We start from the raw sequence: 19,053 nt of genomic DNA, 5'->3' as shown, positions 1-19,053 counted from the left end.
TTCAGTCCTTTTAAATGAACGATGGAGATTTTTTTTCAAAAAAAAAAAAAAATGCAATCGTGTTTCCGTAACAGCATGGTCAGGTTGATGCTTATGATTGATAATCTCTATCCAACTATTTGAAGGCACCTTCTCCAGTATAAAAATATTCTTTTAAGTATTTTATTGACGCTTTTGTTTAATTTCGTTTATTAAGATTTGTCTTTGATTTTTATTTATTTTCTAGTTTTGCATTTTCCATTTCATTCATTTTTGATAAAAAAAAAAGAAAACATTTACCAAACAAAAGACCTACTTTGCACTAAAATGATATTAGATTTTTTCCCCGTGATGTCGGAGCTGATAATTTTGTCAAATTTTATTTATTATTTTTATAAAAATATATTTATTATTTATGTTAAAAATGATAAATATATTTTTATAATAATTTTCATAGGATATTACTTTCAATATATTATATAGACTTATAGTAATTTAAGATTAGTTAAGTCTTATATAATTAATTTAATATATAATTTAATAGAGGTATTATAATAATTTTCATAAAATGCCACATGTCTAATTTCCATGAAGGAATGGTAAGGGCATGTTAGTAATTTCATATAAAATTAATTTTATATTTTATTAAAATTTAATATGTATTTTAATAGAAATATTATAATAATTTTGATTAATTATAGTAAAAAAAGCATTCTTATAATTATGTTAGGAAGATGTATTATAATAGTTAAGACCATGTATGATAGAAAGATATTTTCATAATTATAATAAGAAAGACATTATAGTAATTTTGGACCAATTATGTTAGCAAGATTATTTTTGTAATTATTATAGAAAAGTATTATAATAATTTTGGCTAATTATAGAATAAAGGACATTATAATAAATTTAGACATATGTCAGCTAATAATCAATTAATTAAAAGGGTGTTATAGTAATTTTCCTATGAGATTACTTTTAATGTGTTGTATAGATTTATTTTACTATAATAATTTAATATCTAGCAAACTTTTTATATAATTTTTATGATGCAATGACAAGGATATTTAGCAATTTAAAATGTAATTAATTTTATATTATGGTAAATTTTAATATGTAATTTAATAAGAGTATTTAGTAATTTTAATTTTAATTAATTTTATATTGTAGTAAATTTTAATATATAATTTAATAAAGATAGTATAATAAATTTAAATAAAATGTCATATGTCATACCATAATTATGATAAATGAACTATTATAGTAATTTTGATATTTTGATCAATTGTGATAAACAAAACATTTTAATCATTATGATAAGCGCATTACATTATAATAATTTTGATAAATTATGACAAAAAAGGTATTATGATAATTTTATTTAATTATAAGAGCAAGGATATTATTGTTCTTTCGAACAATTATAAAAACTATCCAACAATTAAAGGAACAATATTATAATTTTCAAAAAAATTACTTTTAATTATAGTTAATCAATTATGATAAAAGAATCATTTTCATAATTATAATAAAGAGAATCATTTTTATAATTACAGCAAGAGAAGCAATATAGTAAATTTTACCAATTATAATAAAAAAACATTTTGTAATTACAAATAAAAAGATATTATAATAATATTTGTTGATAATGAGAAAAAGGTATTATTATACTTTTTAATTGACAATGATGAAATAATTGAATGAGTAATATAGTAATTTTCTATGAATTGCTTTAATTATATAGTATAAATGTTGGTAGAATCATGGAAAACCACTTAAATTTCAAAGATAAAGCACAAAATTTAACAAATGTACAAAAACCCTTAATAGCTGAGCCATTCAATCAAAAACTTTGGAACATATATAATAATCATATCATCGTAAATCACTTCCTAAATGTGAAAAATAAGCATCATATGCTTTTTCGCTTACAGCTTTTAATTTAATGGGTAGTGATTTGGTCAATGAAAGTAGGATAATGCTTCTTAAGATCCAGATTCCAATGTACTTTTATCAGTGATGGGTGTTTGATCGGTCAATGGTGGCTGCTGCTCCGAAGAAGAATTACCTGAACCAACGGGTTTTTTGAACTGAACAAGGATCATCGTCATGTTATCACATCCCTCGCCACCGGCTGTTGGAGCCAAACACCTGTCAAATACTCTCTCACAGATAGCTGAGAGTTTAGTTTCCTGCACAGGAAAGAATGCACGTATAATTCACCAGGTTTTAGGGTTGTCAATCTTACCCTGTAATCAATCTTACCATACCCAATAATGAATCATGCTTTTTATCAGAACGAAGATGAAAATGATTATTACATTGTAAGTATAGAAATGGAGATGGGAATAAGTATCATTCTAAATTTTTACTCCGTACAGGATGAAAATGAATAATATAGAGCCCCTACCTACCCTATATATATATTTAGTAAATATTTTTTTTATTACATAATATAAATTATTATTTTAGATTAATTAAATTTAATATCTTTTTACTGAAAAAATATATATTAATATATATTTATAAAATAAAAAATTACTTAAATATATAAAATAAAAATTTTAAAAATAAATTTTTATTATTATTTTTTTTTAGAGCTATGGGTATTAAAATTACTTATACGCATTAAATACTCATAAGGATAGGTATAATATAAAAATTTGAAAATAAAAATGAAGAATATTCTACTCTTCCCATATCTTACCTTCAACAATCCTACCAGGCTTAGCAGTGTTCAATAATGAAATCTTTGTATTGACAGGTTTAAAATGCTTTGAGAGGGCTCTGAAGGAACTTACAGAGTTTAACTGCTCTCGTACATAATCCACTAGTTGTTGACTTGACATACAATCCCTAGTGAAAAAAAAAATAAAAACAGAAAAATATTAGAATCGAATTAATAAAAAGAACTAATATCATCTAAGTCACTAATGTTTACTCAGATTCAGATGATTAATTTGGATGAGGAACAAATCAGAAAGTAGCCCTCTTCCACCATTGTACAGAGCAGGTGGAGGACTGAGTTCTAATATAACAATTGACTGAGAGAACATCATACACCAGGCAGAAAAGAGCAAACTATAACCAATATTGCAAAAACTATTTTCTTGCCCTAGACTCAGATACACTCAAGATGTTTTCCAAAAATAGGAGAAGGATCACATAATTTATTTTTGAGAAATTGAAATAACTTGGTAATATTTTAACATGGACATCACTGACTAAATCTTTCTATCGTATCAATTTTCACATTTAGTACTTGAAATGAATCCTAGAAAAAAAAATCATTCTACCGTCATCTACTTTCGAGTTAGATGTACAAAAATTTCACTCTTTTGCATAAAATGATGTTCTAATTACATCCATGTGTGTTTCATAACCCCGCTTACCAACCAAAAAGCATATTCCTCTACATAATGGTGTCTAATAAATAATTTAAATTTTGCATACGTGTGATTCTTCTATATTCTTCTGAAGAAAGCCCATATGACCATCCATAATCAAGAACATATGACCAAGAAAAGATGAGGCAGGGAGGAACCAAAAGGAGTATGCTAGTCAATGAAAATATTCAAATTCAGCAAAAATAAAAAAATAAAAGTTGTAAACAAACAGGGAAAAGTCCAATGGACAGGCATAAAGAAATCAGTATTAAGCTTGTTAAAAACTAACTTGCCAAAAGAGGTAAAGAAAATTAGTTACAGTCAGACAAATTAATATTGGCGTTCTTGCTTATCTTACAAACACACACACACACACACACACACACACACACACACACACACACACACACGTATATAGAAAAGAAGACTATACTTGTCAATGATAAGAGCTATAAATCGCCTCTGGACATCCTACTCACATCCCAGAAAAAATAGCCTACCTCTTTCCATTTTCAAGTATTTAGCAGTATTCTTTTCATCCTTACCCAAACTTTTTGTTTCTTGCCTATCTATCCTCAACAATACCCCTCCTACAACCTCCCAAGGGAACCTATAAATGAGACACATTCTCTTCACCTTAGCCCTTTCATTTATACCAACATCAACGCCTACTAATATACATACACACATGCATACATAGACAAATATTTGCATGCATCAACACACACACATAAAATAATTCCTAGCTCCATTAAGTTGGGATTGGCTACATGAATCTCCACTCATCCACCAGTCCAACTTAAAGTCATGCTCTGACAAATTGCTTGATATCAAATCTTTCAGAAAGATTGGCAAGTAGGCATGCATGGATGCATCCAGCATGCACCTAGAGCAGATTACAGAGTTTTCTCAACAGTACCCAAGTAATATTCTGGAAGGATCTAAAGTTGATGTCAGAGGTGGGTAAATGATGGAAGCTCTTGTAAAGAAACACTCCTATAAAGAAACTCACCAAATCCCATCGCAAGCTAAAACAAGAAACTCATCATCATCGCAAAGCTCAACCTATTTCAAAGAGGGTAAAAACAGAATATAAACAGAGGGATGAATAAGAACATCGATTGGCATGATATATCTTGATTTTATGATGCAGCAAAGGTTTTATATGTGCGTCTGGGATACTAAAATTACAGAATAAAGATAGATTGCTTATTTTTTTTAATTTTGATAAAAGAATATTTAAAAAAGTTAAGTTTTGTTCGATTTGAGAAAATATTTTTTGTTTTTATTTCTTATTTTCATTTTTTAGAAAATAGTTTTTATTTTATATTTTTGTTTTTTAAAAATTTTATTTGGTAAACAAAATTAGAAATTGTTTTATGAAAATGTAAAAATAAGGAAATAAATAAATATTCAATGATATTACTATTAATGGTATCTAATTATAAATATTATATATATTTATTAATTAATGACATTAAAAAGTATTTGAAAATGGTAACTTATAAAACATAAGGAAAAAATAATGTACATCTTTTATTTTTCACAATTGAAAACATCTTTTTTTTGTTTTCATATTTCGACCTATTTTCATTTTTTTTTAATTTGTTTTCCTCTTTAATTACTAATCACATTTTAACTCATGTCTTTTATTTTTCAGGAAAATGAAAATAAAAAATGACTTTTTTTTTTAAAACCAAATGTTACTTTAGTTTATTCATTAAATCAATTGGCCAATATCAAAATTTATAGAATGAATTGAATAATGACACAAATATTAAAGAAAACAGCTATTCACTTACAATGTTTATGTCTGGATTAGCTGTTACAATCTGCTTTTCAGCAGGCAGAGTTTTGTTCTGTTTGAACTCCACATCTCCTGCAAGCGAAAGACAATTATAGATCAACAAGCAATTGATGTTAGATCCATTTCCCCACTCCCCACACACCTCAATCTCCCCTCAACAGAAAATAGTTAAAATGGGATCTAGAAGGTACCAATAGCCCTGGCCAAGTTTAAACTCCCATTGACACGTCCCACTTGAATAAAACCACCAGCTTTCAGAATCCTATCTTTCTCCGCCTCAAGTTCAGGCTTGTGATCTTTGGATAGATTATAAGCCTGTAAAAGGAAGCTTCTATGAAATAAAGAATGCACCAGCTAAGCTCTGCCACCTTAAAGAGGAAACCTATTGCATATTCAAGGAGAGAAGTAAAGAAAACTTAAAAATATTTTTGGAGATGAAGCATGGATAAATGCTTTAGAGACTAGTTCAGTAATAAATATAGTGACTATTATACTGAAAGCAAATTGAAAAATAGTGTAACAAGATTATATTACATTAACACTGCTTTCCACTCTCCTATCACCAATCATATGGAAAAAGTTAAGAACATCTGCTACAATCATTTCCATGTCACTAAAAATACTCACAGGGCCCTGCTTACGGCATCTTATTCCTAAATCATGACAACAATATAGCCTGGACAACAGTCATTTAAAAGTGCTAGAATTAACCTATGACAAAACCACTAGTTGTCATTCAAAGCAAACATCCCTTCAGCTCACAACTTTGAAAGGCCTTCAGAAAAGCTTCTGCAGAAGAAAACACAATTTGAAATTGTGCTTTCATCGTTCAGCAGAAGAAAAGAAAATTGTACCTGACCCTTTCTAGATATTACACAACGGGAATCACCAGCATTAGCAATAACAAGTTGCATGTTTCGAATTATTGCAACACAGGCTGTGCTTCCAGAAGTAGGTCCCTGAAAATCAGAGTGAGGGCCCTAGTTTGCAACCAAAACAAAACTTCATATTAGAATTTCACAGGTCAAATAGACATTTGACAAGTCAAACAAAAGCTTCTTACATAAAGTATCACATTCAAAGAATTAAACAAATTATATTAAAGTCAGCAACACATATGATACTTCAATTATCCCTCTTTCCTCCACTATAACTTAAAAGTCAAGCTAACATATGATTTAATAATGATTGTTTGCTATCCACCTATCTATAAAGTACCAACTATTCAAAGTTCACTTTTTCCAAATTTAAATAATGAAGACATGTCTTTGTCTAAAAACATTCCCATCTTTCCTATCCATGGTAGAGGCTCAAACAAGGAAAAGGTCCAACAATAAAGATTTCATAATTCTAACTAAAATAATTAAGTCACTAATATCTAATGGTGTTCATAAGATGCGTACAAGTAAAGTAACAGTAGAAATCTGATTCTAGTATATTAGTGTAGATCTGATTCTCCTACATTAGTGCAGCTTGATTTCTTAAGTTATTTTGGGAATATTTCTCATTTACTCTTATGATTTAGTCAACTATTCTGATTGTCAAGTTTTTAGGGATTTGTTTCTATTTTAGAATAGAATAATTCTCCTTCCTTTTATTATTTTTTGCTTTTTGTTTCATATAAGTTGTTTCCTAATAAGGAACTTCACTATTCTTATTTATTTAGATGTACTCTTTTATTGTAGATAGAATAAGAAAAAATAAGGACACCTGGTTTTTAAGTTTTCTACATAGTATCAGAGCAAGTCGGCCTAAACTATTAGACATTATGGCTAGCAAGAATGAGAACTCTTCTTCTGCAAAGGTATGGAATGAGGAAAGTCACAAAAAGGTGATGCTCCAACAAACCCTTCAAAACAAATTTGCAACCTTCGGAACTAGTTTACTAGCACAAAAAGGTAATTTCCTAAATGCCTTAAGTGTTCAACGGGGAAATACACAATCTTGGATTATTAATTCAAGAGCATCGGATCACATGACTGGAGATGCATTCTTATTCAACACATATAAACCTTGCTATGATAGTTTTGCTGTAAAAATTGTTGATGGCTCTCTCTCAGAGGTGGCAAGAACAGGTTCTATTGTAGTTTCGAAAGACATAACGCTTGACTCTGTCCTCCATGTCCCTAATCTAAGCTGTAACCTACTTTCTATCAGTAAGCTTACGAATGATAGATGTTGTGTCACTAAATTTTTTCCCAACTTGTGTGAATTTCAAGAATTGGGCTTTGGGGGGAATTATTAGCAATGCTAGGATGTGTGCAGGGCTCTACCTTCTTCAAGATGATGCACTTGAGAGACCACAAAAACTCTTGTACAGCATTAGCCTCTAAAACTAGTAAGGATGACCTTATCATTTTATGGCATTATCTATTAGAACATCCAAGTATTTCATACCTAAAAAGGCTATTTCCCTCATTATTCAATAACATCTCTAAAGATTTTCAGTGTGAAATTTGTCAATTTTTCAAGCACACTCGAAATACCTACCCTAGCCTTTCCTATAAATCATCTCGGCCTTTCTCAATGATTCACAATGACATTTGGGAACTGTCAAGAGTCAACAAAATCACAGATTCTAGGCGGTTTGTTACATTCATCAATGATCATACTTGACTCTCTTAGGTATTCCTTACGAAAGAAAAATCCAAGGTTAGCCAAATCTTTCAAAACTTCAATTGCATAGTACAAACCCAATTCCAAGCCAAAATCCAAGTCCTTAAAACTGACAATGGAAGGAAATACTTCAACTCCATTCTTGGCCCTTACCTCACCAATCATGGCATTATCCATTAAAGCTCTAGCGTTGACACCCAAAATGGGGTTGCCAAACACAAAAATAGACATTTGATAGACGTAACCAGATCCCTCTTGTTGACTTTCAATGTTCCTAAATATTTTTGGGAAGAAGCTGCCCTCGCTCCAACTTATTTGGTTAACTGAATGCCTTCTCGAGTTCTTGGCTTTAAAACAACTTGTCAAACTCTCCTTGCTTCCTACCCACAAACTCGGTTGATCTCTTCCATTCCAATCAAACTCTTTGGCTGCATTGCCTTTGTTCATATTAGACAACAAAACCGCAGCAAGCTTGATCCCAAAGCCTTAAAAGGCATCTTCCTTGGTTATTCCCCAAACCAAAAAGGCTACAGATGTTACTCACCCTTCGCAAAAAAATTCTATAGCTCTATGGATGTCACCTTCTTTGAAAATCTTCCATCCTACATCAAGAATGATCTTCAGGGGGAGAATACTACTCAGGAGTATCAATTCTTAGCTGTTGACTTGCCAATTTCCCAACCAACCCCTTCAAAACTAGAATCTCAACCAGCCCCTTCAAAACGAGATTCTCAACCTACCCAACCTATCAGCCATGTAGATTTCGAAACCCAACCTGTTCAGACAACTTTTGATTCTTCAAACCCTAAGGTTATGCAAGAGAAAAAAACAAAAGAATTGATAATCTTCTCAAGGAAGCAAAAACCACGGGAAGAAATGGACAACCGTTCACAGCCCAGCACTAAAAATCAACCTGATCAGAGTCTCCAAGAACCTAAAACTAACACAGGTAATGTCCCTATTGAATCTGAAACTGAAACTTGTAAGCCAGTTGGTGACCTTAACATTCCTATTGCATTAAGAAAATGTGTGAGATCATGCGTCTGGTACCCTAACTACAAGTACATCTCATATGAAAGGTTAAATCCAAAGAGCCTTCACTACTAATCTTGACAATGTGCAAATTCCAAAAAATATTCAGGAAGCCCTCAATGAACCAGATTGGAAGGCAACAGTTCTTGAAGAAATCAAGGCACTAGAGAAAAATGGGACATCGGAAATTTCATATTTGCCCAAAGAAAAAAACGCAGTTGGATGTAAGTGGATCTTCACAATAAAGCACAATGTAGATGGAAATATAAATAGGTTCAAAGCTAGACATGTTGCAAAGGGGTTCACTCAATCCTATGGGATAGACTATAAGGAGACATTTGCTCCAGTAGCCAAACTCAATTCAATTAGAGTTCTATTGTCACTAGCAGCCAACTTGGATTGGCCTTTCCACCAACTTGATATCAAGAATGCAATCTTAAATGGTGACTTGGAGGAGGATGTCTACATGGAAATTCTCCCTAGTTTCGAAAGGCAAGACAACTTGGGCAAAGTGTGCAAACTCCAAAAATCTTTGTATGGACTTAAACAATCTCCTCATGCTTGGTTTGAACGGTTAACCAAGGCAATGAAGAGGTATGGATTCTTTCAATGTCAATCTAACCATACTATGTTTGTTAAGTTCACTAATGAAGGAAAAGGAGTTATTGTTATCGTTTATGTAGATGATATCATAATCATCGGAGACCACAAGGAAGGAATAGATAATTTGAAAAAACTCCTTGCAAAGGAGTTTGAAATAAAGGACTTGGGGTTCTTTAAATATTTCCTTGGGATGGAAGTGGCACGGTCTAAGAATGGAATATCAATGTCTCGGTGTAAGTATGTACTTGATCTACTCAAAGAAACCGGCATGATTGGATGCAAACTTGCCAATACACCGATGGACTCAACTAATAAAATTCGAAGTAAAAATGAAAGCTTTCTCATGGACAAAGGGCGAGACCAAAGACTAGTTGGGAAGTTTATTTACCTCTCCCATAGATGACTTGATATCGGGTTTCCAGTAGGGATGGTGATTTGATACATGAATAATCCAAACAAGGAGCATCTCAAGGCTGTTCATCACATCCTACAATACTTAAAGAAAAGTCCTGGTGAAGGTCTATATTTTAAGAAGTCAATGGGCAGGGCAGTTGAAATGTACACAAATGCTGACTGGGCCGGATCAGTAACAGATAGAAGGTCTACTACTGGATATTGCACTTATGCTTGGAGCAATTTGGTCACTTGGAGAAGTAAAAAGCAAGCTGTTGGAGCTAGGAGCAGCGTTAAGGCTAAGTTTAGAGCAATGTCCCATGGTATTTGTGAAGGAATTTGGCTGATGAGGTTACTTGGAGAATTAAAAGTTCAGACTGCAACATCTATGACATTGTTTTGTGACAACAAGGCTACTATAAGTATTGTCAAGAATCCTGTTTATCATGATAGGACTAATCACATAGAGCTAGACCAACATTTCATAAAGAAAAAGATAGAAAATGGGTCGGTCAAACTGGCCTATATCCTTACAAGTTCACAAATTGCAGATATTCTGACTAAAACTCTTCCTAGAAGCATTTTTGACGGATTGAAATCCAAGATGAGTATGATTAACATTCATAACCCAAGTTGAGGGGGAGTGTAGAAATCTAATTCTCCTACATTAATGCAGCTTGATTTCCTAATTTACTTTGAGAATATTTCTTATTTACTCTTCTGATTTAGTCAACTATTCTGATTGTCAAGTTTTTAGGAATTGGTTTCTATTTTAGACTAGAATAATTCTCCTTCCTTTCATTATTTTTTGTTTTCTGTTTCATATAAGTTGTTTCCTAATAAAGAACTTAACTATTCCTATTTATTTAGATGTACTCCTTCATTGTAGATAAAATAAGAAGAACTAAGGACAATTGATATTTAAGTTTTCTACAGTAACAGCAAGAATTCATAATCCTAGGGCGACCTGCAGGATATCCTCAAGGAAATGTCTGATGCAGGGGCAGTAAAAGTTCTTAAATATACAACCCCAAACTGTACACTGGACTGCATGCTAATTCCTTCATATTTTTCAATTTTCATCTGCTAAGTCAAAGGCAAAAAGAACAGGAATTTGACCCCTTTTAATGCTAGAGAGAAGCGTCCACATGCTCCTTAATTACTTTCCAAACCAGTTCATATTAAGCTCCTTTTAATAAAAATATAAACCTCAACAAAGATCTTCTTTCTCCTCTAATTTATCCATCTTCTGTTGTTTAGGCTTCTCAAAAACTCATCGAAAAACTCAAAAAATTTCTAATAACTTTTCTTTTCCTTAGTTAAAAACTGTCTCTTGATCTAGCACCAAAAGGGAAATAGCAAACTTTACTAAATCCTACATCCATTACTTCATAGAGTTGGTTCAATTAAGTTCATTTCCTAAAAACAGTATTGGTTGTTAAAGTTAAATGTTTTATTAATATTCACAAAAAAAATGGTATTAAAAATATTTGTATAAACTGCAAAGACACAAAGCTTCTTTTATCAGTATTCTCATCAAAATTTTTTTCCAATTTACTAAAAAAGAAAATGAAAAAATTTATTTGTAAAGAGATTTATCATGTAAGAATACAACTAATACCAAAAACTAGAACATATAATTACTTATATTGATAGCATAGGAATCGGGTAAGTCGCAAACTTATTATACTCCTTGGCATGAACAATCACAGCAACCAAAGAAACATTTAAAGCCATGTAGCTTAGATCTCATTGAAAAATTTCTAGTCCAAATGCCCAGTGATCAGAAAGGTAAATTCAAAATAAAATTGCTTCATACATCTAAAAAGCTAAGTTGTCTATCATAAAAATACCTCCTCAGAAGGCCAATCATCTAAATGGTTATTGGCTTCACCACCCCTAGGAGACCATATGAGCCCTTCAATAAGACCAGAAACCTTGTCTATCTTACCTCCCAGGACCGCTAATTCTCTCCATCCCCTTTGTCCACACATCATATCATCCATTCTGCATGATCAATAAAACAGCAGTTGGATGCATGTATAGCAGAAGAAACAACTAACCAACATGCACCAAAATTTATATCATATTTTATCCATTGAAATGAAATTCATAATACTCTTATATTACAAATAAACAGGGAAAAAGCAAAAATGCTAGACAACGATGACCTAAACAGTCAAAGACGCAGTGGCAATAGCATATGCCAGAATGGAGCTATAAATAGCTCATCCATTAAAAACCTAGTAACATTACGGCAATATGAAACCGCAATTGCATCAGTGTCAGAATGAATTCATTAGATAAAAGGAAAACCTTAAAATGATCATTTATATGCATTAACAAAATATGAGTGGTAATGATCATAAGCTCCAAGCGCACGGTCCATTTCCTGATTCCCAGGAAACTTAGAAAATGTAACTTAAATGTCAAAGGCACCTTCTCAGCTACCTTCTGCTTGAGCTATGACTCATCTTCCTAATATCGCTAACCAAAAGAATAATGCAAATAAATCCAGTAAAGGAACCTGAGAAAAGCTTTCTGTACTGAAGTCCCAATATCTCCAGCTGAATATGCCTCATGCTTGAGCACCTGTTGATGAAGATACTTGGCACAAAACTTAGCCACAGCTTTACCTGCAGATAAAATGACCCACATAGATTATACTTCAAAGGCTTAGCACAAAGAATTTAATCAGGTAAACAATTAATTCAATAGGATAAAGGCTTTGAAAATCATAAAAGCTCCAATAAGAAAAAAGGGAAAAAGAGCAAAACATAAGCAGCTCAACTTCTATATTTAAGACTTCAAGAACACTAGAAAGTTATGACAATAGGTAAACTTTCCCTAGAGACCAATATTTTACCTATACAACTAATGTGAATTAAATACTTTCTCCCTAAGTTTAGAAACTTGAAACATTACAAATAATATTAACTGCGCATAAAATAACCTAGGTGTACAAAAAAAACTTTCTGAAAAGTAAGTTACCATCTATATATGAAGTTGTTCAAAATACATCAATTTGAACACATCAATATTTCAAAGCATTCAAATTTTGCAGAAAGTCAGGGACACTAAGAGAAAACAGAAGAACAAAAAGAATCACAGAACAAGAAACTTTGCAGCCAGATATAAGCGCTTTATACATTACATAGAAATCTCAAGCATGAGTAGAGTTTCTAGACCCTTCTTTCTAATAATAATAAAGAAGCATCTTAAGGACCTCACTGAGGTGGATGCTGAACTTGAAACCAAAATCCCATCCTAGGCACCATTCATGACCTTTTAGCAATGCCAACTATGACATCCCCAATCTGTGCAGGCCTCACCCATCCAGTAATTGCACTTGACCAACACCAATCCCTCTACCATTTTCTAATAGAAAAAATCATCAAAACACAAAACGAGCAAGTCCAAAATTGCAGCTTGCTTTCTACCACTCACTCAATGTTTGATGGTACAATTCAGAATTATTACCAATATAATTGGTGTATCAGCACAAGTCAAATTTTAAAATGATTATCATTCTCAACTTGACACTATAGGTGCCTTCAAATAATAAAACCATTCATTTAAAATATGGCAAAAGGAAATAGTTCAACAAATTAAGGCACTTGTATGCTAAATGGGACCAACAACTGTCAACATTATCTTCAGCTAATTATCTCATATCAATAGACTATGTGATAGAAACAGAAATAAGAGAAGGAAAGACAAGATTCGATGAGATTCATCCTTTGATACAAGAAATTTAGCATTTTCTTTTTCCTCCTTTTTTTTTTCTAAGTTGAAACTTAAAAGTTGTCAACAAAAACGTTTCTAAGCAAGCAAGTTTGCATCTTTGCATACACTTGAAGCAAAGCTACATATAATTTTTTGAAAAAAAAAAAAAGAAAAAGAAACACATACAAACAGAAAAATTGAATGCCTCCAATGATATATATTAAACACACTCAGATGTCAACAAGTTTGAATCCAGTAACATCACAAAACCTCAATATTTAAAGGAATAATTCTACTCTAGTTGCTTCATCAGTTGCTAGACCAAACACAACTGCTGGTCAGTAAAGACTGAAATTATATTTGGAAGAAAGCAAACAGAATCCCGAAAAGGAAACAAAACTTGACTGAAACATGAACTTTAAATACATTTTAAAGAAAAAAAGGGTTGTAAGAAAAATTAAATGAAAAAAAAAAGTTCAAATCCTTACCTCCATGACCATCATAAACACCAAAAAATGATGTCAAGTTGTCCAGATCTGGATAAGCTGCATGCTGCAAAAACCACAAAAGTAAATTCATAGCATCATTTAAGGTAAATTGTGTTATCCAGAGGTAGATAAATCGTCCTTGGAGAAAAAGGAAATAATCACCAATTGACATTGAATGCATGCTTTTAACAAGGACCCTATATCCCTTAACTTCTTAGACATAACAAGTCTTAAACACAGTTGGACAAGCATCAGACAATTACTTTCAAAAACAGCACATGGGCATGCACACACACACATAAAGCAAAAATAATCTATTCAGATAGGAGTTTCTACTTTCCTTTAAGATGTTAGGTTTTAGTGAGACTCAATCCAAAGGACCAATCTAGAGTCCAAATGGTCAAACTTTTGATGTGAATAGCCCCTCCCCCCAACCTCCCCAGAAAACAAAACAAAACAAAACAAAAAATAGAAATTTATGCACCCTTATGGCATGGATATCACATTACTATGTACAGGATCTTCAGTCATACTAAATGAATGCTTCTATCTTTAGCTTGTAAATCATGTTATTTGATTCCTTAGCATCCATTTATGACCAATGTCAACAACAGATGCACTTTGAAATATGTCTTACTTTTTAAAATGTATAGGATCAGTCTTCTTTATTTTAACCACATTTCTTTAGAAACAAAGAAACCAAGCTATGAAGTAACTTTAAATAAGAAATTATATATCAGTTAATTGGCATGCCATTCCAATCAACTTACAAAAGTAGAAAATTCACTTTAACAATCTTCATAATACATTTGATTTGATATTTTTAAAAATCTCACTAAAGCATTAAGGCAATTTCTAAAGCCACTGCCTTCTGATGGTGCAATCTTAGCACTCAGCTTAAAAGCTACACGATACTTAACACCATGTTAAGAAACATATACTAGATGCAAGATAAGCATATATTATGTTAATTCCAGATATTTAACATAGGATATTGACCATATCCTAGATATTATTTAAGTGTTAAGAAGCATATAATACATACAGGATAAGCAGATATTATAGTTAATTGTTAACTGAGGGCCTTCAGTTAATGATTCAAAGACAGAGTACATTAAGTTAAACAATGAGATTACAGAGAGAACTTACAGCATCTTCCATAGTTGCACGCCATCCTTGCATGGATGACAGTCCAAATCGAAGCCTGTCATTTTCACCATCCTCTGAGAACTTTTCAATTTTCGGGGTGCTAAGGTATACCCCCATTTCCTATGTAAACCAAAAAAAAACTATCAGTCACATATTTTATCCTAAATTTCTACTTTCATACACGGACATAGTGACACAAGCACATGCCTATGCTTGTCCACAGAAATCAATTGTATTTCCCTTACAACTCTTTAATCATGAAAACATTTATAAGCGCAAACCGTCACCACATGCACACAAAAACAATTATATATACATATGAAGGTTATTGTCTGGCAAGCATTTGTCAGTATAAAAATAAAATTTTTGTAAGAGATATATGCACACATGGCATGCTTAATTCTTTACCATTTACGCACAAACCTAATTCCATCAATGAACAAGGGCAATACATTCCAGTAGATTAATACAAAAAACTTGTCAAAACATATATATAGCTGTTAATAGAGATCAAATCAAAATTACATGTACTATACCACTTTTTTCTTTATCTAAAACAGGTATTAATAGGCAAAATCCTTGTTAAAAACATGTCCAAATCAAGAAACTAATATCACGGCAACTAGAAAGACCTAATTTCTCCCTTTTGATCAAACAGAAAGTCAATCCTAGAAAAATAACAAATGCATTTCTTTTTGAGAGATACGGCAACTAGTTTCAGTCTTTTTGAGAAGTTTCTTTTTTTTTTTTTTTTTCTCAATCAAAATCCATTTCTTTACATTTCCTTTGGTTTTCCCGGGTACCAAACGGATCATCAAATAGTAATAACAAGACAAAGAAAAACAATAACAGAAGAAAACGAATGGAAATTGAGAAAAAGCGAGTAATGGAGATCGAATTGAATATTTTTATTTATGATAATCGATTAAAAAAAGAAAAATTAAAATTAATTAGGGTTTGAGATGTACAGAGAAAATGAAAATCACTTGCCAGTTAGAGAGTCAGAGAATTACAGTTTTTGAGAGAGAGATGTATGGATCTGTATTGAGACTGACACTGTTTTGTTATCGTTTTTGAGGGACTAAATAGTGTAGTCTGTTTTTGATAATCATTTTTCGAACCAAATAAGCTGGCCAAAACATGTGCTGCCGTAGCTGCGGACGCTTCTTCTTTTTTTTTTTTCATATTGTTTTAATTAATATGCTTTGATCTTGTTTAGCTTAGAACTTGCATCTAAGTAAGAATTAGTTTTACCTATTTAAATATGTTAATATTTTACACTAATCTAATCAAATATAATATTAGAAATTAAAATATTGTAATTAAAAAAAAGGTTAAAAGATACAAAAAGTATCTAAATTATAGGTAAAAAAATCATCTAAATTTTTTTTCTAATAATCAATAAACCCTTCTAATATTTATTTACATTAATTAAATTTTTATTTAGATAAAAATTTTAACATTGTTAATTTTTTTTACCAACTAAAATAAAATTCAATATGACATCAATAAAAAATGTGAAAATTTGTAATGTAGCGTAATTAATATATGTGAAAATTAAATAAAATAATTTTTTTCATATTTTTTTTCTCACTCTCTCTTTAAGATCACTTTAAGAGTTTAATTAACTGTAATTTTGAAATTGATTGATTTAGTTTTGCCACATTATTAAATTTTGTCCAATTAAGTGTTCAACTAGGTCAAAATAAAAGATTAAGGACATTATTGATCTTAATAAGATATCAAAGGTTTAAATAATTATTAAATTTTTGTTCAATGGCTTTTTGAACTCTTTATCTTAGAAAAATATCTAAGATTACGATATTATATGAATTTTTTTTCTTAATTAATAAGAGCCCTACATATATATATATATGGGCTATATGTACTTTTTATATAAGTCAAAATATAAGTAAAAATGTTAACTATGTAGTCTTTTTGGTCATTGTCTTATGGATGTAGTTTTAACATGGTTGAATCACATATTCTTTTATGTTCTTATCTTCATGCCTTTTTTCTTGCTCATATTCGTTCACACACAAACACTATTATTTAAAACTTAACATAGTATCAAAACGACTTTGTTCATAACCCTCTCTATTTGTTTGTGCCTAAATATGGTATGAGGCATAGATTTTGTTCTATTGTTCTTGTTTGTTACTTAGTCTAAGTTTGTCAAGTGGTAAACTTTTATCTTCACCGACACTTGATAGAAGATTGTTAAAGTGATGTTATCCTATATTTCTTAAATATTAAGTATTTTATGGTTTTATATTCAAGTTGGGTCTCAATCAATTAGTTTTAGGTTGGATGTTTTGTTGGATTTCAGATCACACTCATACAATATTCATGCATAATAGAAGTAAAATTAAAAGCATAATTTAAACAAACAAAACCAAACCTCCAAAGATTACTTGGTAACTGACATGGGAATGTCAATGATTCAAAATTGATGCAGAATCAAGTCTCCAATTAATGTCTATTCGGTCTAGCTACATAAGAGTCCAAATAAGCCCATTGAGATTAGCTTTGCAATTCAAAAGTCCAAGTTAAAAGAATAAGATTCTGCCAGCTCAATTTATCAAAAATAAGCAAGGCCCATATTTAATCTCTACAAGGCCAATTTTGGAAAAGTGCATAACACATTATGAGGAATAAATTACCAAGGCTTCAATTAGACTATTGAGCATGGGATACTCCTTAGATGCTTTCTTAGTTGCTAGAATTCCAACTCCAAAAGAGAACCCTATGTGTTTTTATAATTTGTATTGTTAATGATTCTTAGCATTATAATTGTGTTTTTAGCATATTGATTATGCTTGTATTAATTGTGTTTGCCTTTCAACTTTGCTTTTCCTATTCTTGGAAGGATGTTTCAAGTTTATCTATAAATACCCCATATGTAATGAAATTCCAACAAATGATACTTTGAATGAAAAACTAAACTTTGTATTTATTTTTTTAAGTTATATATCGCTTAGGTATATTTTCTGAAAAGTGGTGAACTTTTCTAACTCTTTACTTTATGTGGAGAGATTTTGTATCCCTAGAGTTTTTAGAGTTCTCTTTCTTATTTCTTTAAGGTGGTGAAATATGTATCCTCAAGAGACTGAAATTATACTTGTTCTTATGAGTGTTGTGAGTGAGATACATATCAAATTCAATTCATTCCTTAATTCAATATCAATAACAATGATTGAAATCAAAACTAGTTTTCATAATCACCCATATGGTTGCAATCATTGATTGCTACTTCTCGTATAGCTTGCAAGTGCATAGATCAAGTAATAATAATGAAAATATTCCAGTTTCGTCTCCCAAGGAATTATAGATTGCAATGTTGAGTTGTTCACAATAACTAAAGGCTAGATCTTTGATTCTTACATTTAAACAAATGAAAGATTAGGGGTTGATTGCAAAACAAAGAAAAGAAAGATTGAAGTAAATGTAGGCTTAAATCTTGACTTTACCAATTGTCACTTGGAAAGTAAAAGAATATAGCCATAAATAAAATCTAAAAGAATTTATTGCAACTTGAAAAATAAAGAGAAATTGGGAATGCCAAATGCTTAGAGTAAAAAAGGAAAAGTGCATAAAATTTAAACTTGAAAAGAATCAAAGGTTATAGCCGAATCTTGTAAAAAGTAAAAGAGCGCTTGAATCAAACTTGTAAAGCATACTCAAGGAAGAAAAGTCCTATTCGATCATGCATCCTTAGAATATGAAGATGAGCCTTATCACATAGAGTTTGAATTTGAAAATACATCTTGCGAAGCCTAACCCCTTGGCCAAATCCCACTCTATAAATAGGGAGACCATTCACCCCATTACATCATCCCATTCCTCATTTCTCTCTTTTTTTTTTGTTTTTATT

The 19,053-nt window shown here is 31.1% G+C and overlaps 1 protein-coding gene across 5 annotated transcripts; it reads right to left on the bottom strand.

Moving 5' to 3' along the window:
- Positions 1–1,817: 1,817 nt before the first annotated feature.
- LOC111280427 (putative protein phosphatase 2C 11) lies at positions 1,818–16,362 on the bottom strand. Of its 5 annotated transcripts, none has more exons than XM_089756925.1 (11): positions 16,193–16,351; positions 15,180–15,299; positions 14,031–14,094; positions 12,344–12,452; positions 11,670–11,823; positions 6,027–6,152; positions 5,364–5,487; positions 5,168–5,244; positions 3,776–4,430; positions 2,781–3,718; positions 1,818–2,171 (listed from the first exon to the last, which is right to left on the bottom strand). In XM_089756925.1, the coding sequence occupies exons 2-9, from the start codon at positions 15,294–15,296 to the stop codon at positions 4,374–4,376; spliced, it is 828 nt and encodes a 275-aa protein (XP_089613051.1). In that variant the 5' UTR covers positions 15,297–15,299; positions 16,193–16,351; the 3' UTR covers positions 1,818–2,171; positions 2,781–3,718; positions 3,776–4,373. The 5 variants fall into 5 exon arrangements, with proteins under 5 accessions (XP_089613051.1, XP_022723545.2, XP_022723543.2 ...); XM_022867810.2 differs by having other exon boundaries at positions 2,781–2,835; positions 4,378–4,430; XM_022867808.2 differs by having other exon boundaries at positions 2,781–2,835; positions 4,378–4,430; positions 16,170–16,309.
- Between the last annotated feature and the right edge of the window lie 2,691 nt (positions 16,363–19,053).

This window comes from Durio zibethinus, chromosome 28 (assembly GCF_047325235.1).
Source record: "Durio zibethinus cultivar Kanyao isolate XHJ-2024 chromosome 28, ASM4732523v1, whole genome shotgun sequence".
Taxonomy (NCBI): Eukaryota; Viridiplantae; Streptophyta; class Magnoliopsida; order Malvales; family Malvaceae; genus Durio; species Durio zibethinus.
Note: the sequence above shows the minus strand (reverse complement) of the source record. Positions and strands in the feature narration are given on the sequence as shown.

What these genes read in the sequence shown, in the direction of transcription:
- LOC111280427 (XM_022867810.2), bottom strand. Translation starts at nt 15,296, where the DNA reads ATGGGGGTATACCTTAGCACCCCGAAAATTGAAAAGTTCTCAGAGGAT. An exon ending in GTACAGAAAGCTTTTCTCAG is followed by an intron (nt 11,824 to 12,343) that starts GTTCCTTTACTG and finishes TTGATCATGCAG; the next exon opens with AATGGATGATATGATGTGTG. An exon ending in TTAGCTTGCGATGGGATTTG is followed by an intron (nt 2,836 to 4,377) that starts GTGAGTTTCTTT and finishes TTTTTTCACTAG; the next exon opens with GGATTGTATGTCAAGTCAAC.